The following is a 25154-nucleotide window of genomic DNA, read 5'->3' as shown; positions in this document are numbered from 1 at the left end:
CTGCCTTAGAGCAGCTTTGGTCCCCGTCCTTTTGCCCCTGCCCGCTTTTGTCCCCATCACTCCAATGGGAGCTGGACTGCTCCAGCCCTTCCGAGGAAACCCCTCGCCCACCCCCGGGTGGGTTCGCTTTCCCTTTGCCATCGTGAGTCCTGTCTGGACGCATCACCATGAGGCTTTCCTTGGGGAGGACGGAAGAGGCGAGAAACTTTTCCTTGCTCCTTCCCAGAAAAGGAGGCCGGTGGGACCATGGTGGGGTTGCACTTACTGGTCCTTGTTCCCATTTGCTGCTTGGCTGGTACATGCATGGTGGAGGGGACCTCACACTAAGATCCCCAAGTCTTTGCCTGGGAGCCGTGAGAGCAACACTGGCCTGGGGGTGAGCGTGCCTCTGGCCATGATTATTGTCTAGAGCAGCCTGCTGCCTCCACAACCCACCAGAGATGGGACCCCGGTCTGGTGGGAGCACCAGCACGGTGCTGGGTGAAGGTGGACGTGGGCTGGGGGGTCTGTCCCCTTTGGAGTGACGCAGCCCTCACGGTGGGCGCTGGGGCATCCTGTCATCTCCCTGTCTCTGCCTGCAGGTCTCACAGGGCTTGCCGCTTCTTCTTTTTCTTTCTTTCTTCTTCTTCTTCTTTTCTTTTCTTTTTTTTTTTACAAAAGTTTATCCTTAAATGTACAACAAGTTCCAAGACAACACTTCCTCCTGGCTATAGGTGGCAACAGATATTATGACAGAGAATCCAGATGTTTAAGCAGAAATGGGATTAAGGATTGTCATTGCCTCAGGCACCAGGGCCAGCAGATTTTTCGCCAGATTTCTTTATTCCACCTGTGGCCAGGGGTGTTTCCCTGGCAGCCTTTGCTGTTAGTTCCCCAGGTTTCTTCTCCTCCTCCTGTTTCGGCTTGGATGTCTTATCTTCCTCATCCATCTCGTGCGCTACTTCTTGGGCTGCTTCAGGGGCTTCTTCTTGCTGCCTTTGCAGCTCAACGTAGCACCTGCTGCCCCTTTCCCAGCCAGGCCCTTCCAGGTTGTGCTGCTGTTTCTTTTTATCTGCACATTCAAGTTCAGTCTTCTGTTGAAAAGGATGTGAAGGTGATACATTTTCGCTGGCTCCCCTTTCCTTGGCCAAAATGCTGAACGATCTGGGGATAAATAAATCATCTAGCATCACACTAGAGGGAGGCTGTGTGAGCCCTACCGCTAACCCACACCTCAGAGCTCACGCTGATTTCCCGGGAGATGAGGGGAGGGGTCTGGCCAGGAACATCAGGCAGAGCGAACAAAGCGGTCCTGGGACCCCAGCCCCGTCAGGGAGGAAAGAGAGTTGCAGGGGGGTTCCCATATTGCGCCTTTGGCCACACCCACCCACATCCACTCGCATCCTCGGCTCTCAGCTTCGATGAGCGGCTTGAACCCAGCCTTGGTTTCATAGAGACTGTTCCTCTCACATCCTAATTTAGTGTAGATGTTTTTCTGTTGGTCAACTACCTTCCTTAGAGAAATCATACTAATACTGACAATCACAGACATGTTACTAAAAAGAAGCAATAGACATTGGAACCTGGGTGGGGAGAGTTTAAGTTCAAAAATCTGGGGTGACTGTACACCCCAGATTTCTGACACATACATGTACACACACACACACACACACACACACACACCAGGCCTTGTTTTAAACAACCGGGATATGGTGCAAACAGAACAGTCTGTGCACTCAAGTTGCAAAGAGTCTGATAGAGGAGACAGGCAACAAATATACTAACAAACAAAAACTTTCAAATTATAGTGTAAGTGCCATGGGAAGACAAACAAGGGGGTTGGTAGAAAGAGTGGATGTTGGGTGATAAAAGGTGATCAGGGCAGGCCTTTCAGAGGGTGGGTCCCGTGGACCGAGGCTTGAAAGATGAGCTGATTATAGGCAGCAAGAGAGCAAGGAGACTTCTGGGCAGGGTGACTGTAGGGAGTCCTGCTGTGGAATGAACCCCGTGTGTCATGGGCCAACAGGAGGGGACCACGGTTGGCACGGGATTGGCAGGGACTGGTTTTCCTCTGGGTGGTGTAGATTTCTGTCCAGTGAAGTCAGGGGAACCCTGGAGACATATTTTCCTCCACACATTCAAGGGGTGAGGGCTTCTCTCTACTGACACAGAGAGTAAGTAACAGGGAAAGGATGGAATAGAAAAATCTGGAAGAAAACCTGAAAAGGAAAAATGAAAGCTTTTATTAACTTTCTTTCTGAATATTGATAGCCCTCCCTCCCTCCCCGTCTCACCAAACTGGATCAATGAAACATTAAATATGGATGAGAAATTATTCCTGAAGAACTGGTTTTTTAAAAATGTGTTTTATTGAAGTATAGTTGATTTGCAGTGTCGTGTTAATTTTTGCTGTACTGCAAAGTGATTCAGTTATACATACATATATGTGTATATATATATATTCTTCATCATATTCTTTTCCATTATGGTTTACCACAGAATATTGAATATAGTTCCCTGTGCTATACAGTAGGATCTTGTTGTGTATCCTTTCTATGTGTAATAGTTTGCATTTGCTAACCCCAAACTCCCAGTCCATCCCTTCCCTCACTACCCTCCTTCCTTGACAATCACAAGTCTGTTCTCCATGTTTGTGAGTCTGTTTCTGTTTCACAGGTAAGTTCATTTGTGTCATATTTTAGATTCCACATGTAGGTGATATCATATGGTATTTGTCTTTCTGTCTGACTTGCTTCATTTAGTATGAGAGTCTCCTGCTGCATCCATGTTGCTGCAAATGGCAGTCTTTCAGTCTTTTTCATGGCTGAATAATATCCCACTGTTTATATATACCACATCTTCTTTATCCATTCATCTGTCAATAGACATTTAGGTTATTTCCATGTCTTGGCACTATTGTAAATAGTGCTGCTGTGAAATAAGGGTGCATTCATCTTTTTGAATTAGAGTTTCTCTGCATATATATCCAGGAGTGGTATTTCAGGATGGTATGGTAACTCCATTTTTAGTTATTGGAGGAACCTCATGCTATTCTCCATAGTGGCTGCACCAACTTACCTTCCCACCAACAGTGTAAGAGGGTTCCTTTTTCTCCATGCCCTCGCCAGTATTTATTTAGTTGTAGACATTTTGATGGTGGCCATTCTGACTGGTGTGAGGCGATACCTTATTGCAGTTGTGATTTGCATTTCTCTGATGTTTAGTATCTTTCCCTGTGCTTGTTGGCCATCTGTATGTCTGAAGAACTGCTTTATAGCTGTGGTGACATAGGCTGGACTTCTGTCTCTCTTAGTTTATTTTTTAGGGCCGGGGGATGTTTTGAAGACCCTGTGTGAACCGTGTTACCCCTCAGCTGTTGTCTTGTAGACATTTAATCTGTTTATTTGGTGAAAACCAGGGTAACTGTACACCCCGAAGATTCCATATCACCTTCTTTTTGGGAAAATAGCTGAACTGTCTAATTCACAAAAGAATGAGACCCTTTTCTTCTGACACTTTTAGGGTCATAGATTGTTTACTCTTTAGGTTGTAAAAGGGAATCTATGTGTTCAGTTCAGTTCCTTGATACGTCTTATTAATACCACACAATGTTTTAATTAAGAAAAAAACCTAAATTGTTGACATTAGCATGTAGGGAGATTTCAATTTAAAAAAATATGGATTTCTGACTTAAAAAAAAGTTTATTTAGTCTTTATATATTTGGCTGTTCTGTGTCTTAGTTGTGGCATGCAGGATCATTAGCTATGGCATGCAAACCCTTTGTTGTGGCCTGTGAGATCTAGTTCCCCAACCAGGAATTGAACGTGGACCCTCTGCATTTGGAGTGTGGAGTCTTAGCCACTGGACCACCAGGGAAGTCCCTCTGACTTCTTTTTGAAAGTGGGAGAACTGGCAATACTGGGCATATCTTCCTACAGAGGTGGGATGATTGGCTTGGGAAGAAGTCACTTTCTTTGGACAGGACACTCATTTTCCTCCCCGCCCAGCCTCCCCCGCCCTGAGACCTGGCAGTGAGGAACTCGGAGGTGGTCCAGGTGCTTGTTCCCGGCACCTTTTCTGATCACCTGTGCCTTCCAAGTTGGAAGCCACAGTAAACATCATCCCTGGCCTCCCTGCAGGTAATTCCTCATGCCCCTGGCCCTCATGGATATTTCAGTTTGCACCCCCTTCATGACTTCCTGGACAAACTCAGTGTTAGTAGTTACATCTGGGCCATTTGGTGGGTAGCATGGCAGGCCTTTTCCTGATCACAGAAGCCTCCCCCGCCCCCTGCAACCAGTGATACTTCCCATCCCTGGGCACTGGCTGGCAGGCGGATGGGTGGCATCTTTATATGTGAACAAGACACGATCCCTTGATTCTATGAGCCTTCCTGCCCAGGATGGACATGGCCATTTGTCAGTGTTATTACCCACAGGCTTTACTTTATGAGAACGAAGATTCTGAAGATATAACATCTGTTCTTCGCTCAACAGATGTTATTTCCTTTTCCTATATTTTTTTCCCCAGATGAGTTGAATATCAAGTCAATAATGTCTTCTCCTCTTCAAAATGAATATCCCACATTTTAGAAAAAAAAATCATGGTATAAATGAAGATGAATATTTTTGATTTTTGCATTTCATATTCTTACTGTGGAGGTCCTGGAATAGAACCACTCATTTCCCAGAGGACATCAAGTCCCTAACATGTACAAGAGAGTTAGGTGTGCACACAGCTGCCTCTCTTTGGCCCCTATTGTAGAACTAGCTAGGTTTTTGGTCATCATTTTTGATGCATGCAAGTAACCCTGAAGGGACAGCCTCACAGATGCAAACTGAAAAAAGAACTCAATGATCTGGACCTGGGCACATGTTTGGCATCCTGATGGAAATTCAAATGTTAGATGGAGTGCTTCAGTTTTCTCTGAAAATTTCATATGGACGTTATCTACAGTCATTTTAATTGTGAAAGCAAGACTTAAATGGTTGTTGAAGGAATACAGGTCCTAACATTCAATAAAACAGAAATGTAAATCTCGCATCTTACACCCCATTTCTCAATTTTGTCACCCCAAACTAATCTTCTCAGTATCTAGAGTACATAGCCAAGCACCCCCTCTCTTTTCTCTGCCCTCTGAAACATTGTATTTTACACAAAATAGTTCACAATATACATATTTTTCTCACCTTGATTTTTTTTAACTTAACAATATGACTAAAGAATATTCTATGTCAGTACATGTAAATCAGCCTCATTATTTATCCTAGCTACACCCTAGATCATTATATAGATGTTCCATATTTATTTAGCCAGCCCTCTGTAAATGAACATGTAGACTGTTTGCAGGTTTTTGTTACTATTTTAAAAATTCTGCAACAAATACCCTTGTACATAGGTCTTTGATCATATGCATGAGAATATGATAGATCTTTAGAATAAATTTCTAGGAATTAAATTGCTAGGTCAAACATCATGTGAGCTTAAGATTTTGATAGATATTGCCCTCCAGAAAGGTGAACTCGCACCAGAAAAGGCTGTAGAACTTGCCTACTTAAGTATGTCGTTGTTCAGTCAGTAAGTCCTGTCTGACTCTTTGCGACCTCATGGACTGTAGCATACCAGGCTCCTCTGTCCTCCACTGTCTCCTGGAATTTGCTCAGATTCATGTCCATTGAGTCAGTGATGCTATTTAACCAACTCATCCTCTGCCACCCCCTTCTCCTTTTGCCTTCAGTCTTCTCAGCATCAGGGTCTGTTCAATGAGTTGGCTCTTTGCATCAGGTGGCCAAAGTGTTGGAGCTTCAGCTTCAGTAGCAGTCCTTCCTAATGAATATTCAGGGTTTATTTCCTTTAGGATTGAATGGTTTTACCTCCTTGCAGTCCAAGGGATACTTAAGTCTTCTAATAAGTGTAACTTTTCATTTGCCAGTCTGATAAGTGAATAGGCTAGCTTGCTGTAGTTTTAACATGCTTTTTAAAGTTGAACTTCTTATATTTCTAAAAGTAATTTGCATTTCTTTTTCCTTGAGCTGTCTATATCTATTTTGTGTATAGTAGTATATATATATTTAATCCCAAATTTGTAATTTATCCCTTCCCCTACTTTCCCTTTGGTAACCATGCATTAATTCCCCATGTTTGTGAGTCTATTTCTGTTTTGTAAATAAATTAATTTGTATCATTGTTTTTTTTTAATTCCACATATAAGTGATATCATTTAGCATTTGTCTTTCTCTGCCTTGTTTACTTCACTTAGTAAGATAATCTCTAAGGTCCATCCATGTTGGTGCAAATGGCATTATCTCATTGTTTTTTATGGCTGAATGGTACTCCATTGGATATATGTACCACATCTTCTTTATCCATTCACCTGGTGATGGACACTTAAGTTGCTTCCATGTCTAGACTGTTCTAAATAGTGCTGAAATGAACACTGGGGGTGCATGCATCTTTTTGAATTAGAGTTTTCTTTGGATGTATGCCCGGCAATGGGATTGCTGGGTCATACAGTGGTTCTATTTTCAGTTTTTTAAAGAACTTCCATACTGTTTTCCATAGTGACTGCACCAATTTATATTCCCACCAACAGTGTGGGAGGGTTCCATTTTCTCCACACTTTCCAGCATTTATTGTGTGTAGACTTTTTTTATGATGGCCACGCTGGTTGGTGTGAAGTGGTACCTCACTGTATTTTTAATTTTTGATAATTAATGTTGTATTTTTGATAATTAGAGATGTTGAGCATATTTAGTAGATATTTTTTGATTTTTGAGTTTTCTTTATTAAGAATAGGTCAAGTCAACTGGTGTCTCCTGCATTTCAGGCAGATTCTTTACCAGCTGAGCTACCAGGGAAGCCTGTCATTTATTCAAGGTTTCTTTTACATCCTTCAGTATGAATTGATTGTTTTCTTCATGAGAATGTTGTGTGGTTCTTATTCTTTTGTTCTTAAATGTCTTCTCTTTATTGATTGCATTTATAAATTAAAACCTTTCTTCTATTTTTTAGCATTATTATATGAATACAAGAGAGTTATTCACATTTGCATATTTAATTTGTATCAGCCTCCTTACTAAATTCTTTTACCATTTGTAACAGTTTTTCACTTACTAAATTCTTTTCTTATTTGTAATAGTTTTCATTTTCATTATCAGGCATACATCATTTGAAAATAATGATCATATTATCTCTTCTTAAAAAATATTTTTTACAATGAACAACACAAAGATTACTTTGGTAATTTTAACTTTTCTGGGACCTGGCAGACATTGAAGGCAGTTGATTATTATTTAGTCATCTGGATCTTTATTTCCATTTCTGGGAACTGTTCACAGAGAATTAATCCAAAAGAAGATTCAAGTTAGGAGAACAGTTGAGTGTGTGATGGTGCAGCCTCTCCAGGGACTGTTACCCAAACTCCATTATGAGAGTTAAAGAGAAAAAAAATAAATGAAATAATTCGTATGATATTAAGTGAGAAGAGCAGAATAAAAAAGAACATGTCTGCACAAAATGATGTCTACTCAAAGCACAAGGACCCTAAAGGAGACTTTTAAAGGATTGATTTTTAGTATGGAGGAAGCAGAGCAATAATAGAAAGATCAAGACCAATTCAGGAGATGTGTATGGAGGACTGTATCTAAAACCAGTTGGCTGGGTGACTGCTGAGGTGGCATTGTATTCCATGTCTTAACAGATGGCTAGAAGTACAATTATTTTATAGATTATTGTTAGACTGAAATGAGGGCGTATTTGTAAAGAACCTCACATGATGTCTGCACAATATAGCTGCTGGCTTCCTCCTCTTTTTCAACCTTATTTTTTCTCTCTTGTCTGATTGTATCAGCTATTTCTCTTAAAGCATAGGAACTAACGGTGGGATAATGGACATTCTTATCTTTTTCTCTGAAATGTGTGGGCATGCTTTGTGTGTTGTGCCATTAGGCAGAATGACTTTTATTTTCTTTTGGTTAAAAGGTATCTATTCCTATTTAGTATGTTTTATTCTGTAAAAATATTCATTTATTTTTAATTTACTGAGTTTTTGAAACCTGGGAGTGTGTATTGAATATATTCAAATACCTTTTGAGTACCTCCACAATCACTCTGATAATTAACTCTTCCCCCAATTCCTGATATAGGTAGTAAGTAGTTCCTTATGCCCAGCTCTTTCTTTGCTAATAGTGATGTAACATTTTTATTCTTTTTTCCCTCAAGGGTTTGAGGTCCTGGCTTCTGCTTCCCATTACTGGCCATTGGAAAATGTGGATGGGATCCACGAACTTCAGGAGACAACTGGAGGTAGACAGGGGTGGGAGCAGAAACTGGGGCCCCAGAAATGTGCATCTCTGGAATCAGGGGCAGTCCAGAGAGACAGGGAACAACAAACAGCATCAGCTGTGAAGCCAGGATGACAGAGATGAATAGACATTTGTGTTGCTTCCCCTTAATAATTGTTATTGCAAAGTATTTTCACTAGAACTTTTATATGTTTTAATGATTCAAAGACAGCATTTATGTTTCGAAATATTAAGATGTGCATTTTCTCCAACAACCTTAAAACAAAAGTTTTCAGCTTTAACCTGTATCTGATGGATCAACCTCTGCATGAGTCAGGATGTGTGTTTTCTAGGTAGACACAAATGGCATAATCTGCATGCCTGTCAAAGCAGGGGCCCATTTGAACCTAGGGCCAAAAGTTGTGCCGGTGAAGACTAGTGCCCTGTTTGTGGGGTCACAATCTGACTTAGCAAAGGTTCAGATTCGCTTACCCATCAGCTCTTCAACACTTCACTGACAGCCCCCCACCCCCCCACCCCCATTCCTTGAGGAGATCAAACACCACCTAAGATGCTTCCAGTGGTCTGCAATGCCATGGAAAATAAAGTTTCTATCTGACTCAGTTCAGACTTTGACCTGAAGGAGAAACTCCAGACAGCCCTGAGTACTTTTTCCATTCCAATAAGAAGATTTTTTAAAGTGTAAGTTTTGAGTGATTTGGGATGCTCTGACATTTTAATTTTTATTCCTCTTGATTATGTCCAATGACTGATTACAGCAGGAGGTTTATGTACAATCCTAGCACATGCTCAGATTGTCTGTATTGGTTCTTTATAATGGATTAAAAAAAAACCCACATTGCTGCTTATTAAGCGTCTCACACCAGCACACTGATTTGTTCCTTATTCCCAGGACTTCATGTGCTGCCATAAATTGTCACCGCAGATTCTAAAATGTCTTTCTTAAACTTTGCAAATCAGGAAGTATTACAGTGGATGTCTCTACTGCTGGCATCGTTAGAGGCACTCAAACAGCAGGGCCCTCCAGAAGGATGCTGTCCTCCTATGCAGGGCTAACCAAAGCCCTGCCTTCATCCAGCAGTATCTCTTACTTGCCTGTGTGTTGGGCAGCAATGGCGGCCATGATGAAAACTTACATTGAACCATTGCGGCTTCATATATTCTCCAAATAGTCTGTGCTATAGGATGGACATTTCCTGTGGCAGTTCATTTTGTGACTATCTCGGGTCAAAAGAAATGGCTTCCCCTTGTCATAATCTAATTTTCTCTTCTCAGGGCTTTTATTTTAAAGCCTTTGAAAGGAGATCATTCCAAGTGGAAAATGCATTGTCAAAATAGCTCCATGTTTAGGACCTGGGTGCTAACATTTCCGTAATTACTTTAAACAAGTGTTCAAATAATGATCCTTATAGTTCTCTCCTCACCCCGTCAACTCATCTCATTGTCATAGGTTATCAGAAAAAGTACATTGTGGTTGGATTTTGTTCACCCAAAATATTAATTTCCCATAAAACTCAAACTATATGGGTGTTTGTCCTGAAACACTCGAATAATGAAGGGTTCACTGCCCTTTTCCACTGGGTCTATTCTTTATGTTATAGTGCTCTGCTGGCATATTTCAATTTGATTACAGGTTTCTTAGGGCAAATAGAGAAAGGAATAGAATCCATCAGCACGTTTTACTGCTGGGGACAGTTGAATGGTGCTGGAAATCATCGCGTGGATGCACTGCTTTGTTATTTGTCGCTGAGTTAAATCTCTGTTGTTTCGTCCATTTGTCGTAATAACGTGTAGTTGTTTTCATGCTGTGCTTCTGTTTCATCAGTTCTCGCGACATCACAACCGTTAATCCTTTTTGTTAAGGCTACTTTGTGGCCGAGTTCAATTTCATATCTCTCAACTAAGTGTCTGGATGGGAGTTGGGGCCAGCACATTGGGACCAAATACAACCACCACAGCACCCTGGCTTTGGGACAACATGGGGCTGCTGGAGGTGCCATAATGTTGACTGAGTAAGTAGGAGGGAGGTGGGGCCAGGAGAGAGGACCCGAGATGTTTGTGGGACGACAGCACACTTACGGATGTGTATTATGTTGAGAGATATGTCAGTTCCGTTTGTTTTTTGTGTCACTCATTCATTGTGCTTTTTTCTTTTGTTGTTTCACCCAGCATCACGAACCCACAACCTCACTGTGCTCCCTTCTCATAATTCTACCTTTGTTTATACCAATGATTCTGCCTACTCAAATTTCTCTGCAACCGTAGGTGAGCATGTGTTCCTTCTGTGTTAAGTTTGGATCTGCAATGAATTGAAAGGCCAGTCCGATCTGGTTCTGTATGAATTCACTATGTCTTGACTAGCAAATGAGTGACTATCCCCCCAAGAGCCAAAGATTCAGGGTATTTGATGGTAAGCACTTAAGACCATGACTTAATTCTAAAGGAAATATCACAGACTGAAGGATAGTAGAGGGTGGCTGTGCACTTTCAAGCAACGAGGGTCTTCCAAACCAGCTGCTTATTTTCAGAACAATACAGACATAAGATGAGAAAGTTTCCAAAAAATAAACCTTGTTTGGATTTTTAAATGGATTATCTTCTTTGGGGAAGGAAAAACATGCCCTTGAAATGGAAAATTAAAGTCAATTTTAAAATACCTCATCAAAAATTTGATATCTTGCAAACACTAAAATCAGCATTTCTTCTGTAGCTGGAATTTTTTTTTTAAATCATTAGAAGCTGTGTTCTAAAAGACACACCCACAAGAGTCATGGTTAAATGATTATCTTATTTAATAACCTCCAAGTCCCACATGTTTCAGATTTTTCTTAGGCAGCACAGAACAGGACAGATAGTAGCAATTGGGCAACTTTCTGGTCAGTATGGAAAGTTGGCTCAGATAATTTAGGTCTTGCTCCTGACCTTTTTTTTACAATATATAACCGATCGTTCTTTCTACTATGGGATGATTCACTTCCGAAATTAATTTTGCCAAGCAAATAGTCTGGTTCAGGGGTTTATACAGCCTCATTCAATCCTGCAACTTCAAGTTGCCCATTTTAACTATGTAATATATAGATTCCCCTCCCCCAGCAATAAACGAGATAGATTGAAAAAAAAAAAGGATTTAAAACAGTAAGGAAAGACGTTGAAGTCCTTCAGGTTGGTATCCACATGCCAATGGTTGTTAGAGAATCTGACCTGGGGTAGTGGTCGCGTCAAAGGGCTCCTGGTGCTTCTGTCCATCTTCAGCTGGACCACCAGCTCTGAGGGCGGGATGCAGCTGCCACAGGGCAGAGGAGGCCTCTGGGTGGCTTTGATCCCAGTCAACAATGTGTGACTCCTCAGCCTTGGCTTTTATAGTCTTCCCTTATCTATTCTGTAAACCATTTACATCACAATGACACCATCAGAGAGGTCTGCTATCGGGTTGGGACAAACAGAATGATGGCCGAGCTGGCGTCCCCACCAGGACGACTGGCCCTGCGGTCAGGTCATTGGCAGGCTTTGCTGGGATGACTTGAAGTGTGGCTCTGAGTTTCCCTCCTAGAGCCTGAAAACGAATTCTCTTAAAATCATGGGTTCCCATGTGTCAGATCATGGGCTTTCCATGAGAGAATTCAGAAGGAGAAAGAGTGCAGGTGTAGTTTTACATTTGAACTTGAATCTCAGGGTTTCACCTGGAAGGTCTCATGTGAAGATGACAGTGAGAAGGACTCATAAAGAGGTGGATGGCATGAAAGTTTAGGACAGTAGGAGATTCTAATCATATGGCTCCTGGTATCTCAACTGTTGACAAATACAGTACTTATAATGTGGTCATATTACAGTGCATATTATACACTGGTGTGGTATGAATTACTAGGATACAATATTAATAATATAGAATATTATTTAATATTGACACTAATATATTACTTATATATGAATTATGAAATGTTAAATACCATTAATATTAAATAATATCTGTAATGTCATTGAAAAGAAATATTTAATTATAAATAGAAATAATACAGCGTATTTAGATCAAAGTTGTTTGTAAGCCTGACACGTCTCCAGACTTTTCATCTCCTGCAATTATTAATCTACAATGTTTGCCATTCTTCTTACTTAGATATTGTAGAAGGAAAGGTCAACAAAGGCATTTACCTCAAGGAGGGAAAAGGAGTCACCTTTCTCTATTACAGAAAGAACAAAACTTCCTGCATCAGTAATCCGGCACAGTGTGGCCCTGAGGGTGAGTGATGTGCTCCATTCTTTTCTTTCTTTTTTTTAAGTTCATTTTGTTGCCAGGTGGCATCTGTTCCTCTGGGCTGTGGCAGATGTGAAGACAAAGTTCCGCTGCACCATGCATGCATACGGACTTGAGGGGAGGGGTGAGGATGGGGATGCAGAGACTGGTCCTGGAGATGGAATTAAAATACCATTTCACAGAGGCATGAGAGCAAAGTATTTAATCTTGTAAAGCAAAAAGAAACAAACAACAACAACCAAACCCCCCAAGAAACAGACAAAAAAGAACCGTCCATCAAAAGCAGACATGGTGATGTTGCAGTGGAGTTTGGATGGGACCATGGCGTTTGTGGGCAGGAAATTGATGGTGTGGCTCACGGGACGTTATTTCTGGCTCCAGGATGTTGGCCATGGGTCTGGGAGGGGCATGCCTTTTAAGACTCGTGCCATGGGTTTGCTTCTTTTATATCCATGGAGATTGGAGGGGGCAGTGGTGAGAGCTGTCCCAACGAAAGGTTGTAGGCCTGTGGTTAAAATAATACCATGGGTGAAACACATAGGTACAAAAGAGAAGTTAAGAATCTGTTACTTCTTCTTCCTTTTTTTTTTTTTTTCCTATGGAAAGTAACCGGCTCTCTAGGATTTGAGCTTCAGAAAATGAAGATTTGAGCCACATTTCAAAACATTCTGGGAAACTGTTCTCTGCCATCCAAATCAGTTTCAAGCCTCCAAGTTCCCTTATCCTAAGCAACTGAAAATTTTTCTTTCTAGGAAAAAAAAAAATGTTTAATGCAAGCGGGTCTGAAAGCCCTAAGTCTTTTTGGACATCCATTGGGCTTATCAAAACTGCCCTGTGATGAATTCATTGTTCTCCACCTCGCTGGGCCCTATGGATTACATTCCAGTAAAAGTAAACAGAGCTTAACAAGGTGATAACGTGTGGGAGGATACATTTTGGACTTTGCAGAACCCAGAGTTTTGAGAAAGGGATTTGAGGTCTAAAACCACAGCCAGGTTTACAAATCCACAGTTCAAGCTGTTCCTGAATTCAAACAGCCCTATAAACACAGCAGAGTTGTTTATTTCTCTAAATTTAAAACAGCCCCGCCTCAGCTACAAGGATGAAGAGAAACAAGAGGGCAGCGGGTGCCTGCCTCACCCTTCCCCTGTCTTGGTCAGGAGGGCGGGGGAGGAGGAGCAGGGTGGGGGTGTGTTTCTGTCCAGTTTGTCTCTGGGTCTGAGAGGGAACAGCCTCTCTTTGGAAGAAAGGTGTCTCTACAGCCCCAGCTCCCAACTGGAATTGACTCAGGTGGGAGGGGAAGGCCCCACGAATTTCAGTAGCTGGGCACTGTCACAGATAACCAGCCTTTGAGTGATGACGATGATGGGACCAGTGGTGACTCTGATAGTGACCAGCTACTGGAAATCAGAACTATTGGAAAACTTTACCTGAATTCTGAGGTCATAAACTAGAGGCCTCTGAGCTCACTCACCCTGCCCTGTGGTTGGGCCTGGTTTTGCAGGCATGGAGTTAAAATTTTTTGATTAGTTGCCAACGTTGAAAAATAGGACAATTTCACATAAAAATACAAATTCCCAGTTTCTCTTGAGAAATCTCCCTCCCTTATCCCGATCTTGTGGGGCTGAATGGAGGGGCCCTCTCTTGTGTTGGACATTGCCCTTCAGCTCATCACTGACTTCCTTTGATCATTGGACCTGCTGGACATAGAGCATGTTAATGGTTTGGGCTCCAGGGCCAGGCAGCCTGGGTTTCAGTGGTATTCTAATCCTTTCTGTGGTGACCTTGGGCAACCACTTAACTTCTGAGTCCAAATTCCTTACCTGTAACATGGGTCAATCAAAGCCAGATTTTAGTTCCCTGCTCATGGGGTTGTTCTGAAGACTGGCAAGTGGCTGGTCCAACACCGAGAAGCCCTTGGGGTCCTATCCTGTATGGATGCCTCCCAAGGTGCCTCCTGTCCCCAGGATCTTGGTCTTCACTCTGTCTGTCTGCTCGGATGTGACCCTATGACAGGGGCCGACATGGTTGGACCAATTGTCATAATCACCCACAATCATGCATCGTTTAGTTGGTGCCATTGTTCTTGGACTGCAAGGAGATCAAACCACTCCATCCTAAAGGAAATCGGTCCTGAATATTCACTGGAAGGGCTGATGCTGAAGCTGAAACTCCAGTACTTTGGCCACCTGATGCGAAGAGCTGACCCACTGGAAAAGACCCTGATGCTGGGAAAGATTGAAGGCAGGAGAAGAAGGGGACAACAGAGGATGAGGTGGTTGGATGGCATCACCGACTCGACAGACATGAGTTTGAGCAAGCTCCGGGAGTTGGTGATAGACAGGGAAGCCTGGCATGCTGCAGTCCATGGAATCACAAAGAGTTGGACACGACTGAGCGACTGAACTGAACTAAACTGAGTGTTCTAATCCCATTACATGTACTAACTAATTTCATCCTCCAAAAAAATGAGACAGACAAGAGCTCACGTGGTATAGAGAGCTGTAAACTTTGGCTTCATGTTTCCACCCTGTTGATACCTTCTTATGTGTCCTGGTTAACCGAAGCCTTTGAAGGTATTTTTTTTTGGGTGGCCACTTTTCTAGAGTATGGCCAGATATGCGGTGAAGCCAGGAAACCTCAAGTCAACTTTGGCCCCCTGAGACCATGCTAGCAGGCGTCTTAATGTGGCAGATGCTGAGGGAAGTTGGGTATTTCTTGCTCCATATACCTCCCTCAGTTTGGACTTCAGACAGGACCACTGAACATGGGTGTCATCCTAAAGATCACTGTAAGCATTTCTCCATTTTATTGACCATATCCTTTGTTCTGGGGGGTGGTTTCCCTGGGGCCTCAATGAGTTTGCACTTCTATGTTTAAGGAGAACAGGATTTGAACAGGAAAAGTCCATCTAACATTTTTCAAATCAAACTCCACATGGCTTTTGAAGTAGGTGAGATGGTTTCAAGCGGACTTTTAGTAATTAAACAATTTTTTTTTTCTTTGCTGGGTCTTTGTTGTTGCTTGAAGTCTTTCTCTAGTTGCAGAGAGCAGGGGTTACTTGGTAGTTGCAGAGCTGGGATTATATATATATATATGTATGTATGTAAGTTTGGCTGTGCTGTGTGACGTGTGGGACCTTAGTTTCCTGACCAGAGATTGAACCCAGGCCCTGGCAATGAACACACAGAGTCCTAACCACTGGACCACCAGGGAATTCCCTCAACACTTAAAGAGAGAAACACTTCCCACACCCAGTCAAGCAGGTCAATTGTTTTCATATTTGTGATTTCCCAATTCTCTTGTGGTCTCTGTTCATATTTTTGGCTGATTTTATTTTATTTTTTAAGACAGTTATAGAAGACAGGGTTGAGGTTTGAACTTTTCAAAAAAGGATAAAACATCTGAGCAATTTAGCTGTTCCCTCTCCGAGTTCTCAGCTAGAACGTGGGATCTTCCTTCTCTGCCAGCTGCTCACTCTGAGATTTCGAACCCATGACCTGCTTGTCTTAGGGCTTTTCTCCACCCACTTGGCCAGTTTCTCTTGTTTCTCTGAGCTGACTGTGTGACCTGCCTTTTGGCAAATTGTGCCTCCTGGGAAATTTCCTCATGGGCGTTGGGTGCAAATGGGAGAGAGGCTACGGAGGATCCTTTGAGAGAGAAAGTCTATTTGAACATTAACCAGAGGAAGCACAGTCTGTGTTCCTTCAGTACTGAGGCAACTCTCCTCCAACTCCCACGGCCAGCAGGCACACAAGGCAGAAATCCACATGAGGAGGGAGTCCTCCTGGACTGTTCCAGCACCTTGTTTCACTCCCCTGTAAACCTTATTTTAATTTTATTGTTTTATTGGCTTTGCTGGGTCTTTGTTGAGGCACGTGGGCTTTCTTCAGTTGCTTTGTGCAGGCTTAGTTACCCCTCAGCATGTGGGATCTTAGTTCCCTGACCAGGGATTGAACGCACATCCCTTGCATTGGAAGGTAAATTCTTAACCAGTTGGAAAGTGGATTCTTAACCACTGGACCACAAGGGAAGTCCTCCCTATAGACCTTGAGGGCTCAGCTCCAGTGTGGCTCTTACAGAGATGAGTCCCACACCAGTTGCATTCCTCTTTGCTCTCACAGGTCCCTGAATGTCCCCCTCTGTCCCTTGCATCTTTGGTGATGACCTGCTCATTATGTGTCCTCCTTCTTGGACATTTAGCTCTGCAAGGGCAGGGACTCTGTCTGTCTTGGTCACTGTTGTGTTTTCAGGGATGAATATCAGCACGATAGATGCTTGATCCCTATCAATTGAACAGATACATCGAGTCTGTCTTTCTGATGCTTAAATGCCTTTGAATGCTTCCCCAGCACATAGTTGATGGACTGTCATTTGCGTATCACTTGTGATGAGTCCTACTCCATCCTGAATGGGCCAGTCCCGTTTTTGCACCCCTCTGACTTTTAGATACTTCTTTCTGATATTGTACTAAATTCCATTTTGAGTAATTACCTCTAATTCCACTTCAACTCCCAATCACCTTGGATGCCTGCCAGAAAGAACTTCTTCCTGTTTTACTTGTTAATTTTTCCTCCCTCTGGAAATGTACCCTTCTTTTTTCCCTCTTGTGCATTAGAGCTTCCTCTGCTTATAAACATCAAGAAACCTGCTACAGCTCCATAGCAGCAGCTGGAATATCTCAGCATCTACATTCTCTTCTCAGCATCGACAGGACTTCTTAGACCCTTTGCATTAGGTTACTAACTTCAACTTTGCATTAAGTCACTAACTTCAATGCCATCAACAAAATGGTAAAATATTCTGAATGGTGTTTCAGGAAAAAAATTTCCAGAAGGGCCTGACAGTTCAGCACAGATTCAACTTCTGTCTTCCTTAGATGATTGGGGGTTTTAGGGATGTTTGAAAGCCTGATGGAGCTTCAGAGAGAAGTATTCATTCACCACATCCATTTCACAGATGGGCAGACTGAGGTCCAGAGAAGGCACAAGATAGCCTAGAGCCACAGGGTAGTGCCGAGTTTCTTGAAGTATTGTTTCCAGACCATCAGCAGACGAGTCCATTGCAGAGACTGTTAAAAATGGAACTTCTCCGTCTCCAGTCCAGGACCCACTGAATCCAAATCTCTGCGGACAGGGCCTGGAGATCTGAATTTTAACCCAGGCCCTCTGGGTGATTTTCATGGACTAAATCTCAGAACTACTCAAGGCTGACTCTAGTCCACAAATGTGTTTTGTTTGCTGGCATTACATCGGTTCTCACAAATCTTCTATTTTAACAAGTTTTCTAAATTGTTTTTTGGCAGAATGTGTGTGCATACTAAGTTGTTTCAGTCATGTCCAACTCTTTGCAACTCTGTGAACTATAGCCTGCTAGGTTCTTCTGTCCGTGGGATTCTCCAGGCAAGAATACTGGAGTGGGTTGTCATGCCCTCCTTCAGGGAATCTTTCCAACCCAGGGATTGAACCCACATCTCTTCACATCTCCTACATTGGCAGGCAAGTTCTTTACCACTAGCACCACCTGGGAAGCTTTCGGCAGAATGGGTGGGTTCAAAAAGACTGCCTAACTGCAGAAACAAAGCCTCTCTCATGGTGCTTTAAATGTTTTTTTAAATTAATGCTCAACTCCCCTGAAAGATAAAATTTCATTAAAAAATCTCTACTTCTGCCTTCTCTTAAAAAAATCAGAAAATCCTACAGTGTTACCTGCCCACCTGCCATCAGTTGGTTAGAGCTAAGGTGACTGTCCAATGGTTTCCAGGTTTCTTGAGTCCCTTGGACTCTCGCAGCTTTCCTGGTAGCTCAGCTGGTAAAGAATCTGCCTGCAATGCAGGAGACCCCGGTTCATGATTCCTGGGTCAGGAAGAGATCCCCTGGAGAAGGGATAGGCTACCGACTCCAGTATTCTTGGGTTTCCCTGGTGGCTCAGCTGGTAAAGAATCCACCTCTGATGCGGGAGACCTGGGTTCAATCCCTGGGTTGGGAAGATCTCCTAGAGAAGGGAATGGCTACCCACTCCAGTATTCTGGCCTGGAGAATTCCATGGACTGTATAGTCCATGGGATCGCAAAGAGTCAGACACGACTGAGCGACTTTCACTTTCACTTTGGACTCAGCGCCCTGCTTGATGAGACTGAAGGGAAGTGTCCACTCACCTGTGGCTTTCTTAAAATAATATTGAGGAGAGAAATGGTGAGAGTGAAAGAGAGTCCTACAGCACCAGATATTTCTAGAAGAAATGAGAGAGCCTTCTGGGGAGGCAGGAAGCATACGCATGAGTAGCATTTCATATGCAGGGCTTGATCTGACAAAGAGTGTGTCTGCAAGTTGAAAAATACGGCCTGAGCTGCCTACAGAAAACATGCCGGCTCTCTTATGGAGTCAGTGCCCCTGGAAAGACAGGCTTTGGAGTTTATGGCCTCCGTCGTGTGTATTAAAGTCAGAGAAACACTATCCCTCTGGGTCTCGATCATCTTTTTCTCTGCATTTCATTGATCACTTCTCCTACCATTGCAAACTCAACTATGACTGAAAATGCGATTCCTCATCTTTCACCTAGTGTCTCTTCTGTTAACCAGGTTCTCCACCACTATGACATTTAGCTTTTTTTCTCTCCAAATTTTGTTCTTCGTTATATCATTTCTCCCACCCTATTTTGGTTATTACTTCCTTGTAATCATGGAGCTGAGGGGAAAAAAAAATATCTAAGGATATAGTGTAGAAGCTTCAGCATCTTTACCACTTCTCTATGTCAAGTGAGAATTAAGTTAGGAAAGACAATGAATTTTGGGTCATAGACTTGATACCTTGTAACATTTCTGCTTTAAGAGTAAGGTCTCTTGCATTTACTTAACCATGTACTGAACTGAACTGAACCATGTATATATAGCCTCACACTTTGCTCCTCAATTGTTCTGTGATTTTTAGGATGAATAAGAAAGTCTTAGGAGCCATTCTCTGTGTTTTTTAGCACCTGGGTCTCTGCACTCTTGAGAACAGGTAAGAATAGATCACTTGAAAGTTTTACCGAGGAAATTTACATAGCCAGACATAATTCTATCCTTATGATCCTAAAGTGGACAAAAAAAATAAAATAAAATAAAATAAAAATGGCACGTCATCCCCTTAATTCAGCTTATATAATATAGACTATGAAGGCAGCAAGGCAGGATGTATTTATGCCAAGGAAGTCCAAGGGTGGGTTATTTACTTTAATTGGTTGAGGTTGAATGATGCAATTATCTAAATTTCCAGTCAAGCTAGGATGTTTTTAAGACAGTTTTTAAGATTATTAAATTTTTCTCACTTTTAAATTGCTTTTATGATGTTTTTGGTTCTTTTTTTTTTTTTTTTTAACCACATACACGTAGCACCTGAACTATAAAACTTGGGCTTCCTTGGTGGCTCATCTGGTAAAGAATCTGCCTGCCATGTGGGAGACCTGGGTTCGATCCCTGGGTTGGAAGATCCCCTGGAGATCCCCTGGACAAAGGAACAGCTACCCACTCTAGTACTCCAGCGTGGGTTCATGGAGAATTCCATGGACTGTATAGTCCATGGGGTCGCAAAGAGTCGGACACGACTGAGCGACTTTCACTCACTCACTAGATTCAATTGAAAAGGAAACTTATCATCCCCAAGAACTGAAACCCAATCATCATTTTCTTAAGTAGAAGATTCCTGCATTGTTGAATTCCATGTGGGTACCATTGCCCACCAGAGGCTCTGAATTCAAGATGTGGCATTTCTTTGTTAAAACAAGGATTAGCAATTGTTACTTACATATAAACGGACTTTCTTCTCATCACAATCAGAACTGAAAGATGACTGAGAAGGGATTAGCGTCTCATACTGTGATTCCTGTTGTATAAAGGCATGAAAGTGAAAGCGTTAGCTGCTCAATCGTGTCTGATTCTTTGCGACCCCATGGACTGTAGCCCACCAGGCTCTTCTGCCCATGGAATTCTCCAGGGAAGAATACTGGAGTGGACTGCCATGTCCTTCTCCAGGGATCAAACTCAGGCCTTCTGCATTGCAGGCAGATTCTTTACTGTCTGAGCCACTCGGGAAGCCCATATAAAGGCATGCTGATATGCTAAAATTCTCTTGGAGAATCTGTCCAAGACCAGAGTGACTGAAACTATCAACTCTTAGAAAGAAGAAGAGTAGGAAGAAATCATTGTATTGACCTGTACTCTGCTGGGGAGGTACAGATTACACTTTAGGGTCTTAAGAAAAATCAGTTAGGAATCTGATTCGATGGCAGAAGCTTGCTAGTTGATTGCCACAAGGTGTCTGGGTCTTCTCCCGGCTTAGCCAGAAAACCCAAACCTCCCCATCACTGTCTCCCAGCCTGTGCTCTTTTAGAAGCACTCAGTAGGCGGCCACTCCATAGGGATGCTCTGTTATCAGAACCCTGTACATTCCGCTCCTCCTGCAGTGGCCACACAACATGGAAAACCCGCTTAGAATCTTACAGTTGGTAGATTCCCTTGATGTCTTCTATTCTTTCTACAAATAAAGAAACCAAGGCCCCAGTTCTGGAGACTCTCTTGACCAAAAACTGGGAGAACATCCAACTCCCATGCCTGAGATACGCTGTAATAAAATTGGACGTTGAACCAGCCAGATCAGATTAAAGGCCTTCCCGACTGAGCAAAATCTCTTTTATTTTCTTTTATGAGATCCTTTTTATTTTGAGATAATTGTAGATGAACAGGCAGTTGTAAAAAATAATGCACAGTGATCCCATGTACTCTTTACCCATTTTGATGAAGTTGAGTGGTTAAGTTGAGGAACTTGAGATGGGGACTGTCCTGATTGTCTGTGTGGGGCCAGAGACATCACAGGAGTCCTTATAAAGACAGAGGGCAGAGGGGTAGAGTCAGAGATGTGGAGACGGTTTAAAGATGGGGGAGGAGCTATCTTCTTTACCCATTCATCTGTTGATGGACTTTTAGGTCGTTTCTATGTCCTGTCTATTGGGAATAGTGCTGCAATGAACCTGGGGTTACATGTATCCTTTTTAATTATAGACTTGTCCAGATATAGACCCAGGAGTAGAATTGTTGGATCCCATGGCAACTCGATTTTTAGTTTTTTGAGGAACCTCCATACTGTTCTCCATAGTAGCTGTACCAGTTTATATTCCCACCAACAGTGGAGGAGGGTTCCCTTTTTTCACACCCTCTCCAGCATTTGTTATTTGTAGACTTTTTAGTGGTGGCCATTCTGATTGGTGTGAGATGGTGCCTCATTGTAGTTTTGATTTGCATTTCTCTGATAATCAGCAAGGTTGAGCATCTTTTCTTGTGCCTGTTGGGATGGCCTTGGTTTTGATGCCTGCAACTCCCCACTCCAGAACGTTCTTGAGCCTGCTCTGCTGGCTCTGGGTGGTTCTCATGGAAACCTGCTTTCAGGCGGCTGTCATAGCTGACAGGTGTGGATGAGCTCATTTCATGCCATCACATTGTAGGTGGGTGTGTATCTCACACGCTCTGTTTTGAACCAAGTCCTCTTGGAAACAGAAAAGAATAGAGCATCTCCTTGCTCCCTCTTCCCTGGTGGCTCAGATGATAAAGAATCTGCCTGTAATGTGGGAGACCCAGGTTCAATCCCTGGGTCAGGAAGATCCCCTGGAGAAGAGCATGGCTATTCCTGCCTGGAGAATCCCCATGGACAGAGGAGCCTGGTGGGCTACAGTCCATGGGGTTACAAAGAGCTGGACATGGCTGAGTGACTAACACTCACTTTGCTCCCTCTGCTCACCCTGCAGCAGCTTCCCCAGCACCCTCCCCCTGAACCTGTCACCTGAAGTGGTGGTCAAGGAAGGACGGAGGAAGCCATGTGTATACATCCTTTTGGTGGCTTTTGGTGGCCTTTGGTGGACTTCAGGGACAGGAAGGGGACTCATCCTCTGTGGACAGTCATAGTCAACTGAAAGTTTGTAAGCAGTGGGAATTCAACACAGCTAGGCTTGGGAGATTTATTGAGAGGCTCCAAGTAAGACTGTGTTCTGGTTATCGACTGCTGCATAACAAGCACTCCCAAACTTAACAAGTGAAACACAATTTAGCATCACCTCTCACAGTTCTGGGGCTTGGCAGGGATCTCTCATGGCTATAGCTGTGGCAGCCAGGGCTGGGTCCTCAGAAGGTGCCCCTGAGCTGGTTTCTCAAGACCAATTTCTTCACTCATATCTCTGGTACCTCCGGCTCCTCTCTGTGGTTTCTTTCTCTACCAATGGAGCCTGGAATTGTTCTGTGCTCCAAGAAGCCAAAAGCTGAAGCTTCCAGACAATTAATGGCTGTCCCTGGAACCTGGCCAGGGCCACTTCTGTCATCTCCTCTTGGTCAGATCAGCCAGAGGGCAAGTGGAGGCGCTGGCCTAAGTCTTGCTGGATAATGGGAACATCACACGGCATGAAAGCAGATGGGCTGGGAGATGGTGTGGCTTCTTTGGGAGATTCAGGGTGAATCTCCCTGGGTCAAGGTGCTTAGATGACGTCACTGGAAGCTCGTGTCTCCATCACTTTGGCTCTGTTCTCAGGAGGGCTTTCCAGGTGTGATAGCAATGTTGGCTCAGAGCCTCCAGGAGTCCCTTTTATTAGCTGATGCATGGCCATCCCTGAACCAGTCACTGTGATTCTGACTGCTCCAGCCTGCGTGAACCTGGGGCTGTGTAATCAGTCCCACTTGACCTAGAGGACACAGAGGTTGGAGGGGTGGGGAGAGATTCTCCCCAAGAATGCTGTGCTGGGTGAGGAAGGATGGATGTCCAGGCTGCTACATCACCTGCGGGTCTCCTTGCCCTCCCCGCTGGCCACCGCTCTGGTCCACCTTGAGTTGCGAACATGTTACGTGAGCAAGACATGGTGCCGAGTCTGTGGGTCTGGTCCTCTACCTGGAGAGATTCCCTACCCATTCCTACCTGCTGCTTCTGCCCCACTCACCACAGACACAGAGGTGATAATGCACAGCAAAACTTCCACATCTGTAGGCATTTTTCTCCTCCATGGAATTCCTGAGAATCTTTGTTGTCTAATTCAGTGAGTAAGCCCTCTCCCAAAGAACGTCATCTCCAAGAGAGGATAGAGAGATGACAGGTGCAGATTCCAGAGCCAGACTGCCTGGTTCCAATGCTGACTCCATCATTGGCTGTGTGGCCTTAGACAAGTTACTTTACCTCTCTGGGCTTCAGTTTTCTCACTTGTAAAATGGGGACCATATTAACCCCTACTTCGCAGGGTTGTTGGGAGGATTAAAAGAGTTAACTCATGTAAAATTCTTGGGACGTTTGATCTTGCACAAAGTAAGTTCTTAAACTGTAGAACTTACTTTTCTTTTTAAAGAGTTCTTTATATAGTAAGGACATTTATTTCTTGCCTGTTAAATGTTTTACAAATATTTTTTTCCTGGGTTGTCATTTTTCTTTTGACTTTGTCATGGCTTTAAGTTTTTTTGGCTTGCAGAATTTTATAATATTTATGCACTCAAATGTATCCATCTTTTCTTGGGACAGCTGGAATTTTTTTTTTTTTTTTGTCTTATCAAGAAAGAACTTTCCTCTCTTAACTTTTGGGATGGATGAAGATTTAATGCTCATAAGAAGAAAAGTGTTGAATCAATTTGTCAATACTGCACTTCTTTTTCCTTTAGACTTTTTCTTCTTTGTATTGACAATTCCAAGTGCAAGAAGCAAAGTTCCTGAAAGTACTAATATTAGAGGACTCATTGTGAATCTTTGAAGACTCAATGAAGACGTAAATTGATATTTAAATACAAGCTGTTCCTCAGAGAGAAATGATTATTTTGTCGGCCGAATGAACCAAAATGAAAAGCTTGGCTTATAGGAACCATCATCTGCTTCGATCTTCCCTTACCTAAGGCCAAATTGAATGTTTTATGTTTAATTTTTCTTCCTGGACAGAAAGACATTCCGCCAAAACAGGATTGAGCGAAAGGAATTTTTCAATGCAGCAAAGTGTTTGGGAAAAAATGGACTTTTGTGAATCCCACTGGGACATCGTTTCATAATAGAAGTTTCACAATGTGCTGTGTTCGTGTCCCTATGAAATTGGTTGTTTCTGAGTGGAGAGGCAAAGCAAGGAGGCTTGGAGTTTTGTTTCCGGACTCTGTGACCCTGCAGTGGACAGCAGACGGAAGACTTGGGGGACCTCAGGCCCGGGACTCCCCTCCACCTGGTGCCTCTGCAAAGGCAAAGAGGAGCAGTGTCTGGGACAGCCCAGCTACTCTCTGGACAACCTACCAAAGTCCTGTCATTTAATTGCAGTGACCCATGTCCCAGGGCACTTTTGAGGACTTTTTTTCTTTCCTCAGTAGCACTGAGAACGTACTCCTGGCGACTTGAATCTCTGCTCTGCAGTCTCTCTGAGCCTCATCCATTATTTCAAGTTTCATCTTTTTTTAAAAAAAAAATACGATAATGTTTTATGAATTTTTTAGAGACACATGGTATTATGCTGTACATATTACTTTATTAGCTTTTAAAACATATTTGTTTATTTATTTTTGGCTGTACTGGGTCTTCGTTGCCGCATGTGGGCTTTCTTTAGTTGTGGCAAAGTGGGGGCAACTCTCTAGTTGCGATGCGCAGGC

The 25154-nt window shown here is 43.0% G+C and overlaps 1 protein-coding gene across 2 annotated transcripts in view; it reads left to right on the top strand.

Moving 5' to 3' along the window:
* Positions 1-25154, top strand: part of ADGRD1 (adhesion G protein-coupled receptor D1) — a 174094-nt gene that overhangs the window by 1255 nt on the left and 147685 nt on the right. Inside the window, exons 3-5 of one of the 2 annotated variants that reach the window (XM_043488803.1) lie at positions 8201-8284; positions 10453-10548; positions 12398-12520. In XM_043488803.1, the coding sequence (XP_043344738.1) occupies positions 8201-8284; positions 10453-10548; positions 12398-12520 (303 nt within the window). The remainder of the gene's footprint in view (positions 1-8200; positions 8285-10452; positions 10549-12397; positions 12521-25154) is intronic. The other variant, XM_043488811.1, reaches the window with a different exon arrangement.

The sequence above is a fragment of the Cervus canadensis genome, chromosome 1 (genome assembly GCF_019320065.1).
Source record: "Cervus canadensis isolate Bull #8, Minnesota chromosome 1, ASM1932006v1, whole genome shotgun sequence".
Classification (NCBI taxonomy): Eukaryota; Metazoa; Chordata; class Mammalia; order Artiodactyla; family Cervidae; genus Cervus; species Cervus canadensis.
The sequence above is the reverse complement of the archived record's forward strand: the minus strand, read 5'-3'. Positions and strand labels throughout refer to the sequence as shown.